Here is a 15529-nt window from a genome sequence, read left to right on the forward strand (position 1 = left end):
AACCTGTATACTACATGGATGCCCACGCTGCGTGTACCATACATCGGTGTTTACTAGCTGGCTTACAGATTTCCTGGCTGATAAAGTGCGATTTCTTAAATAGCACTTGCGCAGTAAGGTTCCGCGAAGCCCCCACAATAGTTGATCGCCATCAATTCCACTGTTTCGAGAAAGCGCTCGCAAAACTGTGTGTGACTGGCTGCGACGGCGATTTCGCACTGCATGAATAGTGCTTGCTGTGCTTTGGTTTTAAGCTTTAGGCTAAATACTTCGGCCGATATTGAATCCCTAATAACTAAATTACCTTTTGCAACCCTGCTTCTGCACGCAAATTGTTGTATTGAACAGTTGTGTTTATGTAATCTAGATGGCCCTAGGCAAGCGCCTTGTGACGTCAGCTGGCACAAGCATTGTATATACTCATCACGGACTAATAAAAATTCAGTGTTGTTCGGGGCACGGAGAATGCGCTTTACTTCGAAGTGCCTCCGGCGTAGTCGGCAGGGCATGCAAGGCGATACAACAGTTGGCGACGAGTGGTGAAGTAACCGAACGCGGGGAGCTATGAGCCTGCACCAACCGCCCGAATTCCTGCCGACGCCGGGAAAACCGGCAATTCCTTGGACGCAGTGGCATCGCGTTTTCAAGAATTATCTCCTAGCATCGGGGAGTGACGCCCACACTCCTGCGCGCCGGAAAGCTTTGTTGCTGCATTGTCTGGGTGTGGAAGGACAACGCGTTTACTACGCATTACCGGACCAGAAGCCGTCGACGCCGCCTGCAGCGGAAAAGGAAGAAAGCAGCACCAGCGACGAGTACGAGGCTGCGGTGGCTGCATTGGACGCCTATTTCACGGCCAAAACGAACGTCGTCGTGGAGCGGCATCGGTTCGGACAACACACACAACTGCCCGGGGAGACCGCCGCAGCGTTCGTCACGGCGTTGCGCGAGCTGTCATCGAGTTGCGCCTTCGGTGAGCAAGTTGACGATTTTATTCGTGACCAACTTGTAGCGAAAACGTGCAACCATGTTCTTCGGGAACGCCTACTTCTAGAGGGCACTTCACTGACGCTCGAACGTGCGCTGGATATTGCAAACAATATCGAAGAAGCTACGAAATACTCACTTGAGCTGCAGTCATCGGCTGCGAGCATCCAAAAGGTGGAAAAACGTCAGACGCCATGCCGTACAGAATCACGATTACCGCTGCCGGAGCAGCACAAGTCTTGCTTTCGTTGCGGGTCTTCACGGCATTTCGCAGATTCCAAGTCATGCAAGGCGCGTGATAAAACCTGCAGTAAATGCCGCAAACGAGGACATTTTCAGCGTGTCTGTAGGAGCGGCATGCCAGACGAGCGGGCCCTCACTGTCCGAGAAGTCGATACTTGCAGTACAGCCGGCGACCTCAACGTGTTGCTTCTCGCCCGGCAGAGCAATGCAGGAATACACACAGAAGTCGTCGTGCTCGATGTACCCATAAGTTTTCTCGTAGACACGGGCTCTGCGGTCTCGATTCTGTCGACCACCACGTATTCAAGGGTGAAATGCCCTCCTATGCAGCCGACATCAGCGTCGCTTTACGATTTTTCTCGCCGCAGAATAAGCACAGAGGGCTGTTTCACGGCGCCAGTCATCTTCGAGGGTCGGCATGCAGAGATACTCTTCTATGTCGTCAAGCGAGGTACCGACATCCTCGGCATCGACGCCATCGAAGCACTGCGCCTGCATATCGACGGTATGTCATTGCAATGCACTCACATCGCGCAAGCGCCACAAGGCCTTGATCCTGAACTGTTTTGCCAATTTTCGCATTTCTTCGATGGGAAGTTGGGACTGGCAACAAAGTTTGTTCACAAGGTCAAGATAAGAGAAGGGATCACGCCTGTCGCTGCTAATTTACGACGATTGCCATTTTCGGTGCGAGATCCGGTACGCGAAGAGCTGCAGCGCCTTGAGCAAGATGATGTCATAGAAAAGGTTGATGCGTCTGAATGGATATCGCCAATCGTAGCAGTTAAAAAGAAAAACGGCAAGATAAGGATTTGTGTCCATCTGCGCGAACGGAACAAAGCGGTTGTTGTTGACAAATTTCCACTGCCGCACACGGAAGAACTACTGCACAAACTGCACGGTGCAAGGTACTTTTCCAAGATTGATTTAGCAGCCGCATACCACCAAGTACTGCTCAGCCCTGAAAGCAGGGAATTGACTACCTTCATAACCGATAGTGGACTGTACAGATTCAAACGCGTCTGTTTCGGCCTTGCATCGGCACCGTCAGCTTTCCAGAAAATGATGGTCACTATTTTGCAGAACTGCAAAAACACTTTGTGCTACATCGACGATGTCATTGTGTATGGAAGCACACAAGAGGAACACTTCAAGAATGTGAAACACGTTTTGCATTTGATTTCAAAGTCGGGACTGAAGCTGAATGACAAATGCATTTTCAATGTATAAGAAATAGACTACCTTGGTCACAGGATCAGTTCCAACGGGATACGCCCCTTGCAAAGCAACATCGACGCTATCAAGGCTGCGCCAGCACCAAGAGATACCAGTACCCTGCGCTCATTTTTGGGCATGGTAGGCTATTACGCAAAGTTTGTGCCTGATTATGCGGTGCTTGTCGAGCCTCTTCGCGAGTTGCTACGGAAGAATGCCACATTCACATGGAATGATGCGAGACAAGCTTGTTTTGAGCAGCTCTTAAGTTCCTTGGCCGCAGGATGTTTACAGCTATTCGATCCTGCAGGTGACATTATTGTCACTACGGATGCCTCATCCATTGGTTTAGGAGCAGTGTTCCAACAGAAAAGAGGCGATGACCTTCCAACAATTGCTTTTGCTTCTCGCACGCTTACACCACAGGATCAAAAGTACTCCGTTGGGGAACTAGAAGCCCTTGCTTGCTTGTGGGCTTGTGAACATTGGAGGGTATACCTTTGGGGTCGCCCATTCACACTACGTACGGACCACCAGGCTCTGGTCACACTCCTGAGTACAAAGGGAGTAGGTCGTCGTCCATTCCGAATTGCAAGGTGGCATGCCAGGCACCTGGCATACAACTTTACGATAGAATTCCAGAAGGGCGATAAGAATACGGTGGGTGACGCTCTTTCAAGGATGCCCCTCCCGGGTTCTGTGGAGGAGGACGAGAGCGGGAAGAGCGTTTGTGTGGTCTCAACATGCGTTACTCATGCGGAGTTTGTCACTCTAACCATGCAGGACCCGCTGCTTCAACAGGTCAAAAATTGGGCGACTTCGACATGGCCTGCAGTGAAGATGTTGCCTGCCGAAACAATTCCGTTCTACCGGGTACGGACTGAGCTCTCAGTCGTTGGAGACCTCCTGCTGCGAGGAGACAAGTTCGTCGTACCTTCGTCCCTCGTGTCGCGGCTTCTTGACGCAGCCCACGAGTCCCATCCAGGAATAACAAGGACAAAGCAACGACTGCGTGAACAATACTGGTGGCCTGCTCTGTGCAAGCAAGTAGAGGAATTGATTGCATCTTGCGGGGTATGCCAATCAGTTGACAAGTCTGCAAAACCGTCGACTCCACCTCTGCGGCCAGTTGCATTCCCATCCGCACCATGGCAGAAGCTAGGGATCGATATTGTGGGCCCTTTTTGCAATGTGCCTGCAGATTGTCGCTTTGCCATCACGGCCATCGATTACTTCAGCAAGTGGCCGGAGGTTTGTTTTTCGGCGAAAGTGACTGCTGCAACAGTCATCTCCTTTCTGCGAAGCATCTTCAGCAGGGAAGGATATTCAGACGAGATCGTGACAGACCATGGTCCTCAGTTTACAGCCTCCGAGTTCGACAGTTTTCTCAAGGAACGCGGCATCACCCATGCGTATTCAGCAGTCTACCACCAGCAGGCTAACGGCCAGGTGGAAAGGTTCAATCGGGTACTCAAAGAGTACATTCAAGTCTGCACACGAGAACGTCGGCCTTTGAAGGAAGCTATCACCGAGTACCTGGGAGTCTACCGTTTCACGCCGCATGCCACCACAGGAGTAAAGCCTTCCGTCCTTCTTCATGGCCGTCATCCCAGAACAAAACTTGATCTTGTGGGAGCGCCAGGCAAACAGTTTTTCCAAGACCCTCAGGCTGCGATGAAATCCGTCCGCAGCAGAGTAGCACAGAAGCAACAAGCAAGTAAGACCTACACTGATCGTCGACGAGCTGCGAAGCATTCTCCGCTAGCAGCAGGTCAACTGGTTCGAGTAAAGTTGCCAGGTCACGCGCCTAGGGGCGCTTTAAGCTACTCAAGCCCGTTCACCATTGTTGAGCAATGCGGCCGAGACACCTACAAGCTTGACAATGGCCGCACCTGGAATCGGAATCGGCTGGTACCCTGCCCTCGACCAGTTACACCACCTCCAGTTGCAAGAACCTCTTCGCCGGAACCAGTAACACCGCTTGGCGAGCCTCAGCAGGAAAACCAGGAACAACCGGTACAGCCATCTGTTCCGACACCAGTTGAAAGGGACGTTCCAGAACTGAGGCGGTCGACAAGGCAAAGAAGACCACCATCGTGGTTTAAAGACTATCAGTAACATTAAGTGCTTAGAAGTTCCAGTTGTTTACTTGTTAGTGACTCTTTTTGAGGGGGGGAAATGTTGTATTGAACAGTTGTGTTTATGTAACCTAGATGGCGCTAGGCAAGCGCCTTGTGACGTCAGCTGGCACAAGCATTGTATATATACTCATCACGGACTAATAAAAATTCAGTGTTGTTCGGGGCACGGCGAATGCGGTTTACTTCGAGGTGCCTCCGGCGTAGTCGGCAGGACATGCAAGGTGATACAACACAAATGACCTTATATTTTCTGTGCCGGTCACACACACAAGTGTGCCGGTAACACACGCATGTGCAGTTTGCAGGTCCGGGGCAGCGACGTCGCCGGAGTGTCGTAAAGACAGGATACCGCGCTCTTGTTGAGCGGTATGGGCCTCATGGTCCTCACTAAGTTTAATACACTTTAGACACTAACGAAACAGAGCCGCATTCATTACGCAACGAATGCTGTCTGGTCGCAGTTTTCGCTTCTCAATCGATTTCCGACGATCGACACGACAATATATCTCTTGCGGTTATTAATAACTGACCTGTTTCTGTTCTGCATCATGCAGAGGAAACGCCCGTAATTTGCAAAGCAGAAAAAGATTCCGTGTAACGTTTAACGGAGAGAGCATCCGTATACTGAGGGACGGATTGGACTTCCGTTACATTACGGGTGTTTTCTTTGTTATAAATCAAACGGAACACGGCTCTGTTTTATTACGGCCATCTGGTGCGTAATGTGTCCTTAAAATTACGTATTGTTTTTACAATGTAGCGAACACCTATTTTACCTAAGTTCGGTCACCTTCAGTCTTCACGGGGATGCACTATTTCTTTCAGCAACAAAGCGTACCTACGCGCCACAACTGAAATACACCAGGTGCTACACCGGACCCAGGTATCCATACAGCACAACCTAAAGAGTTTTAACTAGGCCTTTCTTGGGGTGTTTGTCGGGGGTGTTTATGGGGTGTTTGTCGATCGGTTTAGCCGCATTGCCTGATGTTGTACTGATTATAACAGAATCATATACAGGTACAATTGTCCCCCATTCTTAAAACAACTGACCCGGGTCATATATATTCACTATATCCAACGCTAAGAAAAAGTGAACCTTGCTTGAGGCAAAATATCCTAGTGTTCTGAAGGCACTTTTTGACCCTTGGCCGGACCCATTCCAGGCCGCACGGGCTGTCCAAGCTTTGTTGGTGTTCTTGCGTTGGACTGGCATGGAAAATGCATTTTGAATAACTTCACGGCCAAACTCTCTACTGGCTTGAAAACTCACATGCATGACCTCATTTCCTTAGATTTTAATTAGTAATTATTAATTTATAATTTTTCTATTTAGCAAACTTTCACTTTTCTGTTTTTTTATGGGGCGTAGAAAGCTAAGCGAAATGGCGAAGTTAAGATCCCTTCTACCATTAAAAGTGTTCGATGTAGAGATATATCCTTCTGTGTCGGACAGAATCGGTGTTCTTTTTACTTGAACGTAAACGTAGAATTTGCTTTTAAATTCGGGAGCGAAGTTGAAGGCTTTCACACCTGAAGGCACGAAAACAGAGTTAGCGCAGGAAGATTGATTTGCCATAATGGGCATAGCATAACTAGTGTAAAGAGCGAGGCAAGAGGTGAAGTGTTCGAGGGTCAGTAGTAGGAGCTAGAAGAACTTGCCACGTTGCGAGGGCAGCACAAAGATTATCTTCTATCGACCATTTATTCAAAGGGGAGTGGATATTCGCTACCAGTTGCTATTTACGCTTTGCAGCGCTGGCCATACTCTGTAGTGGAAAACCAGAAAAACACCGTAGGTTTGTCATACATTGCAGTAGGTGGAGTTTGCATTGAAACGCATTATTATTAGGAAAAAGTCACCCGAGCCCAGTATTCCTCGCTGAATCCCGCGCACCCACTTATCCCCTGAATTTGCTGGCAATGCGCTACAAAGCGTGGGTATTGTTTTAAAAAGCAAGAGTATTTTTGCCTTCTCTTGTTCTTCGAAGTTGGTCCTTGTTTCGTTCTAAAACTCAAACTTTGAGAGTTTAACGTTCCGAAGCGACGCCTGCGTGCTGAGGAGACCGTGATCGATGGCTCCTTGATGATCGCGACAACCTAGGGGGGTTCACGCGCGCCTGAAGTTTATTCTACTGTTCTTCTCACTTTTGGTCCACCTGAAAGAACTCCACGTCCTCGTCAACGCCCACGCTCAGCAGCCCCACGCCGTAGCCACTGATTCCAAGAGGCTGATTTAAGTAAAAGCTGCATACGTATTCTCAAAGTATATGTATGCTGATGTGAAGGTGTACTTCTAAAAAACTCTCTTCCAATGTTTTTATAATGTGGCCCTTTCATGATAGAAAACTTGTTCGCGTAACCTTTATATTCTGTATACCGGAACTTTATAAGAATAGCTACGTTTTCGTCTGCTACGTAATTCTGCTGCTGTGCCCTTAAGATTTTATACATCAAGCGTCAACAACCCCTGCTTACAGAAAATACATGGCGATGTGTCGAAATTAGGTAAACACAATGAATTCGCCAAAGTGGGAAATTTGAAGTACCCGAATACTTTTTTTTCTACCAGTGTAAGAGGTCCAGACCAATTCTTCGAACTCTTTTGATTTGTATGTACTTATGTTCATTTAGTTGCATCGCGTTCACGTTTGTGTGTTTTGCAACCTCTTCAACATTTCCCTATGGTAGTTGCTGTTATAGCTGTGAAATGTTGCTAACATAAAATGTTCTATGGCCATGGTTTGATTTCCCATAACACCAAAATTATGTACTTGTTGCTCCTTTCCTCACTAAACTTGAAGGATCAATAACTATCTCCGATTGCGATTAATCTAGCTAGACAAGAATAATTTACAGCAGAACACCAACAAAAACAAATACACCTTTGGCCTAATTAATCAGCCAATGGTTAAGAATATCGCTAGTGTTTTCCTCGGGCTAAGCTGGAACGTGTTAAAACAGGAAATTCTTAGGTGTACGGTTGCAGGAAAACGTATCTTGGAACACGGCTATTGCCAAACTACCCACCTTAGTTAGTCGTATATTCGTTTTTACAAATGTTTAGCTGCTATTCTCGGTGGTTAAAAAATTTTGTATCATGCGCTCTGCTATTCTTTACAATAAACTTATTTCACATTAGCTAGGGGATCCAGCACAAAACACAACAGAATAATTACACTCTAGAAAAGTGTTTTTGGATTATTCACAGAATATACGGGCCCAATTCCACATCTGCATGGTAGCCCCCTCTTCGTAAAACATTTATACTGCGAGCAAGCCCAATTTATATTTAAGTTAATACACTATATGATTACCATGGCAAAAAATATACGACAGCAGCAATTGAGTCCAAAGTCCACATGTTATTTCCATAAACTGCAAACACAAAAACCAACAACAAATAGCTGTCAATACCACCACATAGACAGCCACTTTTCCATCAATACAAGAGCTATGTTTCTCTAAATAAATAAATAAATATTGTTGGCCACCGCATAAACTTTAGCAATTCAGAAGAGGCGGAACAAGTATAAAACACTCTTTATTCAGTACAACATTTAGTTGCCCTACTATTTCAAACTTTATATCTGTACGAAGCGAGCTAGAATTTATATACAAGCTTCACTTGGGCGGCAACGTCGTAACCCTTTTTTTTATTTTGTGCGCAACTTTGCCTTTGATGGGCTTTTTAATTGTCGCAGTTCTTTGTGTATAGGTGCCATTCTACAAATTACTTTTAATTACTTAAGGATGTATGCTGTGATATCTGTTTAATGCGTTTTTGTAAAAGCGAATGTCATGCGTGAAAGAGTGGCTTTAAGGCTTGTAACCTTTTCCTTTTGCCCTGGTAGCTCCACCATGTCGCTGTGTATCCGGAGAAAAAAAACACATTTACGTCCACTTCAAGGATGACCTGATTCAAAGAATGAATTTTATAACCTGATGCTATTTCTTGTCTCACTCAATTATCTATGTATGAAACATAAAGCTTCATAAAACATAAAGCTTCATTTTTTATCTTATTTGGTCCTCGCTTGTCTTCGCTTGCTTGTCTTCGCTTGTCTTCGCTTGCTAGGAACCACTGGCCATTGAGTCCCTACTCGAAAGCGTGGTATATTTTTTTCATAACGTGCGAAATACATAAACAATGTTTGAAAAATTTTCTTCTAGACTGGCGTCGTTCTTTGGCAAAGCGACTAAGACTGAAGAACGAAAATAAAGTTAAGGCCTCACCCAGAGATAGTTGTTTCGCTGAGTGACGCGGGTCACTTTGTACATAAAATATTGTTTATTGTGCGTCTGCGATTGTTTTTTCATGCCCTTTCTCACTTGCCATCCTTCTCGCGTACCTCAGATGTAGGGCAGTATCCCCTGAACAGCGCTGGTACACGATAGAAACGAGTTGCACACTGACCTAGCTGTACTTCGGTGCTCGCCCAGCCTCAGATTAGAGTCCAAAATCGGTGTCCCTATTCTTCTCAGTAGAAAGCATGTAATGCAACAGGCCCGGCTTTAGAGGAGGCATTGCTCGGAGTTGCATAAAAGCCAGGCGGCTGGGCTTGCGCTTGAGGGTGTTTTGCGCTTTTTTGTGGCGTTGGAACATTCTCACGCATTCTTTAAAATTCACTTTCTGCTTGTAAAATTATTTTTATTTATTCACAGCTGTATTACGTAGCTTTGCATTTAAATAAATGATACTACACTAGCAACAGAATTTGCTCCCTGAAACATACCCACCAAAAAGAAATTTTCACACGCGGCTACTCCGTTACATACATTGTTTCAACGTTGTGTAGAGTCGCTTTACAAATATGCTACTATCTTCCTCACCGAAGGTATAATACCTCTTCGACTGCAAAAACGTACTGCGCTGGCTGTGACTCGGTAGGTATTAAGTGCCATACGTAATAGGTTACTGTGTCCTGCCATAATAGTGAAAATCATTATAAATCGTTCTCGGGTCATTTTCTTTTTGTTTAGGTTTCCCAACAACCTTGCTACGTTACACGAGGTTTCAAATGCTTCTGCAGGGCCAAGGGCGAAACTGCACGCTCCTCACCCAGTAATTCCCGCCACGTATACAAATCAGAAGGAAATAGGGAATTACTGCATGGATGATCATGTTTGTTTTGTTCTTCTTTATGTTTCGTGTATGATACTTATTAGATCACTTGGCAGCTTCCAGGAATCAAGGATGGGAATATATTCTGATCAAGCCCTACCTACTAAGTGATTGTTAATGCACCACGTAAATCGAAGTAAAAATAATACATTTTAAATCTTCCCTGCCACCTACATTTCATTGCTGTGTGCTGTTTCTATTACAGAATAAATATTTTCCAAACCATGCTTTTTCTTCAATAGGACTGCGGGAAACATAAGGTCGGTATAAATCAAGTTTTCAACAAACGTCCCAGCCGTAAAATCGACCATCACGGATTTGCTGAGTAAAAATTGTCGGTCATCCTCGCATGGCCGACAATGCTGCCTGAAAGTGTTTTTGTCCAAACAAATTTGTACTTTTCCAAGCGGTCCTTTAACCTCGAGGGTTCAAAGCAAAATTACGTTGGTGAAAAAATTCATGAAACAGTAAATCCTCTTACAATGGCCACCATTTTTTGTGAACATCATGTTGAGGCCCTGGGCTGATCTAGGCCGCATTTTTAAAATATGTTTTTTTTGCTGTGATTAAGCCATTAAGAGAATACATGGTGTCGAGCATTTTCAAACATTTTTAGCAAATACGAGCACATTCTCTAAACCGATGAAGCATTTGTACCTGTACCTCAGCTTTGTGGAAAATTGGTAGAAACTATATTTACAATGAAAAAAGGTGAAATGTGCGAGAAAACGTTTAATCAGAAGAGTTTTTGTTTTAACAGAGAAAAAAATCGTTATATTTGTACAGCGACACTACTTCCCCCCGTTGTTCGACAGAGTCTTCTCTGCACGTCATGCACCTGCCTGCATAAAAGAGGCGCGAGCCAGCGGGTTCGCGCTACAAGATTACCTATCGCTGCAATGGTATTTGTAGAACGGTACAGAAAAAAGGAATAATTCGCGTGTTAGTGGGAGAGAGTACGGTTAACTCAACGGCTGGATATCAAATGTGCCTTTAAAGCATCGGGTTATGCAATTCACGCTAAGGCATACAAATAAATCAGCTTAACTCGATTATTCCTCCGCTGTTTATTTCGTAATTTTCGACATACTTAAAAGATACCACGTATAACAAACCCTGCTTATTTAAATGCACGTCCATGTGCAGCCAGCCGTTGAGCACCCTATCGTCGTAACAACCCTAAAAATCCTAGGAAAAGGCATCTACAAAAAGTCGTTTGCAGAAAAAAAATCGCAAAACTTTGGGCTCGCGGTTTTTTGTCAGACATTAAGGACGACGCTATACCTCCATGTTATTTGTACCTCAAGGTGAGTTATTGCAGTGGTTTTATAATAAAATATTGGAAAAACTCATGGCGGCCCGAGCATAAGGACGCATTCCTTGATGGAAAGCGAGCAAATGCGTAAACGTCTGGCATAGCAGTGGCTTTTGCAGATGAAGCTCAACACGCATACCTCATGGGGCGTTTGGCGCCCGAAGAGTTCCGTGTTTTTAGGGTCTTCCGAAGTACTCGCCAGCGTGGCCGTAAGTGAGCACTGTACAAAAGACGCAATTTGCTTGAAATTTGAGAAATATTTTAGACGCAATACGTATGGTAATCCGCCCGCGACATCAATCAATAATAGCTTATGTGTCAATCACCTTAAAGAGACATCAGTTTCTCGGCTACCATTTGGTGGTGCGTACTAAACCGCTGGCTAATTTTCTTCATTGCATTTCACCGTTCAATGTAAACTTAAAGTCTACCTTGCCTATGGCTTTCTCTCATTAAATTTTGATAGATGTATGGATGCCAACAAATTTGACAGCGGAGCTGATGTAGGCTCGGCTCTGACTGAAACTTCATTCGTCGACAGTGCGTGTAGGAAAAAAATGTGTGATGAATACGATACTCCGTCACGCGAAATTTGAGTGCAGCCCGAAGTGCAGTCTTCGCAGTCACCGCGCATAGCTGCTGCATCTTAGGAATTGGTGGCGCGATCAGCGAACGCCCGACAGCACGACTGTCTGGTGTTATCTCGCAGCGCTTAGCTGCCACCGAGCTGGTGGTTGCGAATAGTGCTTCGACCATATGCTTCGACCTCCCACGCAAATGTCACGTGGTTAGGATGAGCGACGCAGCGACGGCCGCGACAAAGAACCGATATACGTGCAGTACGCAGCGCATGCTGGGCTTATGTGGTTCCGTAAACTTCAAAGAACAAGATTGCTTTTATGAATGCTTTCTTTTAGCTTCTCCTTTTTCGGGCGATAGTAGAAGCCAAGGCGCGTTTTTTGTGCCACATGTCTTGCTTGTCTATTGCATGCTTCCTTCTCCTTACACTTTTAGCATTCTTTACTCCTCCGTGCTGCTCGCCCTATCCCTTGAACCTTCCGTGTCCTCTTGGTTCCCTCGGTCAAGGAGGACGGCGCCGCGAAAGTACAGGAGCGGGCGCTGAAGAGCTTTTGCTCTAAAGAGTGCGGTCGATACAGCTGAATACCCTTGTACATCCGACTTTTTGGTGAATGCTCTGTAGCTCTTACTGCTCTGTAGAAATCCTGAAAAACATGCGATGAGCGCCACCGTAGAAGAAAACACTTGGTAGTGGGCACGTTTCACATAGGCCCAGCAGGGCTCTACTAAAACGTTAAAGTAATCTCCCCACCGTGACCTAATGCAACCGGAATTTTATTGTCGACAACGAAGTAGCCACCTACCCTAACAGCGATTCAATTGTGTAATCGACTTTAGAAAACTGGAGGTCGAATTTTGTTTATGTGTGGTTGCTTTCGCAACGACAATGCATGAAAGTTTTGCGTAAACCTACCTGGGCTGAATTTGAAGGCGCTAGGGAAATTGTAGTTTTAGGGTAATTCTACATATGACTCCCGTGATCTACCTTGACGCCAGCTAGAGAGATTGGCTGTCATAGGACAGATAGATTGGTAACAGTGTTCTAGAACAACAGTAATAAATTCACAGAGACGTTGCTTCAACATTATTGAATTACCAAGGGTTGTGTGCTCAATTACAGCACAAAATATTGTCTTCATATACACCTCACAGCGACAGTCCCGCAAAATAACCCAGTAGTAATAGGAAAAAACAAATTGGCACATCCTCCGTTTAATGCGCAAGGCTGGAGAAGCAAACCTTGGAGTCGACCTAGCTTCTTTTCAAACTGACAGCGGATTTCACAGGAGAGGAAGGAGAACGAGCAATACGCATGCATGTTTCTCACACGGCGAGTAGCAAATCAAAGCTATCACCCTCTACAAAAATGACTGGCAAGACGTCGTCACCACGACCAAGTCAAGCTCACTTACGCCGACTCCCTCCAGCCCACCCAAGGCATCCCCGTCTCATTGACCCCGTCCCGGTATTCCCAACCTCACTCGACCAGTGTATAAACGACACGTATGCTACACAACTCCCTTTGGCTCAAAGGGGGGAGCGCTGCAGCCACTGGCGCGCCATGGGAACGGGAGCTCCTCACGTGGTACCACCCCACGCGCAAGCCTGGATGACGCCGGGCGATCCGCAGGAGGCGCACCCTCACTGCACTCGGCATTTTTTTTTGTGTAGCGTAAGCTTCACTGGCCGAGGTTGAGCCGTTTCGCGTGGCTCCTCTAGAACCGTGCTCCGCATGCGCGAAGAGCAGTGACGTCTCACGGCGCACACCTAGCGTGCAGGAGCCGCCCCCACCACGATTGAATTAAATTGGATTTAATTAAATCAGGATGGATTGGATTGGAAATAGCTTTACAGCAGTAAGCATAATAATCAGCTAAACCCAGACAACCAGGAAAGCTAAGAATTACCACCTCAACCTTAACTAACGCTACGTATATCCTCACAAAGCCGCGCTCAGCCACTGCTAATATTTTTTAGCAAAGGCCAGTTCGTGAAGCTCCTACCAGCGGGTCATGCTCGAGGAAGTCTTTTTATTGGTATTTTTTCCTAACTTAAACGGACCAAGCTCAAACTTAAACAGCTCTGCTGTTAGAACATTTATCTCAGCCAATTCAGGATGTCTTGCATTTTGTCTTGTTTTACAATGTGGTGGAGTTGTTTATAAAAAGAAACATTTCAAGCGTACTTTTGCATTTGAATTTTAAGTCTACAGGCACATAGTATACAGCGTTTGTGAAGTTATTTACACGAAAACCCAAATTTCTGGTAGCAACGGTTTCAATGAAATAAAGAAATCTTTCGTACTTACCGCCGCAAAGTCACATTGTTGGTCGTATTTACCCAGAAAAATGACACAAAATTTATGCACAAATGCAGCATAAACCCAGTGAAAAGTGCGGTTAGTGCCATTATAGACCACGGCATACCTCAAAAATACCAGTGTAACAATTGCTTGGACGTAATTGCCCCCCAAAACATCTTTTTTAACAGATAACTAACGTGACAGCAAAGGTATTTACCACGAACATTTAGAAACAGAGAGTGTGCCGTAAACCGCTAAAATATGCTGAGACCAACGCTACAGCAGAACTGCCAACATCGCTAGTGTAGACGTATGCATGTATAAGTATGTATATTCATAATGCGAGAAGGTTAATTTATTTCATTCAAGTTTCTCTGGATTGGTTAGTCATTATCATTTCATACACGGGATGGAAGTATGCAATTACGTTTTCGCGGAAAAGGGTCGGCGTTTTGTTTAAATTGTAAGAACCATCCCAACCCACCCATTTTGAGTATTTGACATAACCTGCAAGGGCAATTTTTCGTTAAGGTCATTTTTCTAGCTGCGGGGAGTTTAAAGCTGCGTCAAACAAAGCAAGAATTTTAATTAAATTGAAAGGTCGCAAGTACAACAGAACACCTGCAATGTTTACTAACGAGAGTAGTACGGAGGTTAACCTTAGATTCGATTTTTTCTTTCGTTGTTTGAAAATGGCCCTCGCCGATGTCATCTACCCTGTCCACGATGTAGGTACGCTTTCACTCAAACATATCATAAACTAAATGATGTCATGCAAACTGAAAAAGCCTATTCGCCGGTATCTTGTATTTAGCTTTGTTCTATTTTGACATTTCTTATAGTTGTTTTTTTCTTTTTCACCGTTTTTGTTTTTGTGTGCCCGTTTTTGTGTGCCTGTTAAAGGAAACTTCCTAATTTTACATGCTGTGTACTCCCTTTTGATATTTCTGCTTCTCTAATGTTCTAATTGCCGCTGAATGTCTACAGCCTATATGATGAATGTGGCACACGGCGAGGGAGTTTCTCTTTACTTGTTAGCCTTGCTTACTTGTTAGATTCACACAATTTCTTGCTAATGCCTAGCCTACTATTAATTCTTGCAATACTATCTGGTGTAATATTGTCTACAGGCGTTCTTATTGCTCTAAAAGACCTCCGCAGGGATATATAAAGTAGCTAGGTGTCCGCGGAATGTTTACGCCTCATCTTTCCACTTGTATAGTTTCAAAGAAGTTACATCTAGTTTTGTTTTCAGATCTCTCGTTCACTTTTGCCCTTGCAGGTGATCCTGATTGTTTTTTTTTCCTTTGAGATAGCCTGTTTTTTCTGGGGTTTTTTCTAATCATGATGTTTCGGTAGTGCGATAAAAATCGCTCGTAAAAGTATTTGACTGTCAAACACGAATCTATTACACTGCATATCATACTCATTTCATTAAGAGTGATTGTAAAATGGCATTCTACGATGATATACTTATGGAAATGCAATTTGGTTGGTAAAATGAATAATTCGTGTTTTAATAAATTTCAGTGAACCCGTTTTGTGTATAATAAATTCGTCAGGGTATCGTGTTTCCTCTCATTTCGGGCTAATGCTGAGTAAATGGAATAGCAGTCTAATAT

At 44.9% G+C, this 15529-nt stretch overlaps 1 protein-coding gene across 1 annotated transcript; it reads left to right on the plus strand.

Moving 5' to 3' along the window:
* The first annotated feature begins 516 nt into the window (after positions 1-516).
* Positions 517-3329, plus strand: LOC144140847 (uncharacterized). The gene is made up of 2 exons (XM_077672356.1): positions 517-1735; positions 3229-3329. Exons 1-2 carry the CDS (start codon positions 565-567, stop codon positions 3327-3329), a joined length of 1272 nt encoding a protein of 423 aa, XP_077528482.1. The 5' UTR covers positions 517-564.
* The last annotated feature ends 12200 nt before the right edge of the window (positions 3330-15529 follow it).

This window comes from Haemaphysalis longicornis, unplaced genomic scaffold (genome assembly GCF_048455015.1).
Source record: "Haemaphysalis longicornis isolate Haplotype H1 unplaced genomic scaffold, Haemaphysalis longicornis Haplotype H1 scaffold_52, whole genome shotgun sequence".
Taxonomy (NCBI): domain Eukaryota; kingdom Metazoa; phylum Arthropoda; class Arachnida; order Ixodida; family Ixodidae; genus Haemaphysalis; species Haemaphysalis longicornis.

Excerpts from the sequence above, each read along its gene's own strand:
- LOC144140847 (XM_077672356.1), top strand. The coding sequence starts at position 565 with ATGAGCCTGCACCAACCGCCCGAATTCCTGCCGACGCCGGGAAAACCG. Across the intron at positions 1,736-3,228 it reads ACTGCGCCTGCATATCGACG|GACCCGCTGCTTCAACAGGT; the intron begins GTATGTCATTGC and ends CTAACCATGCAG.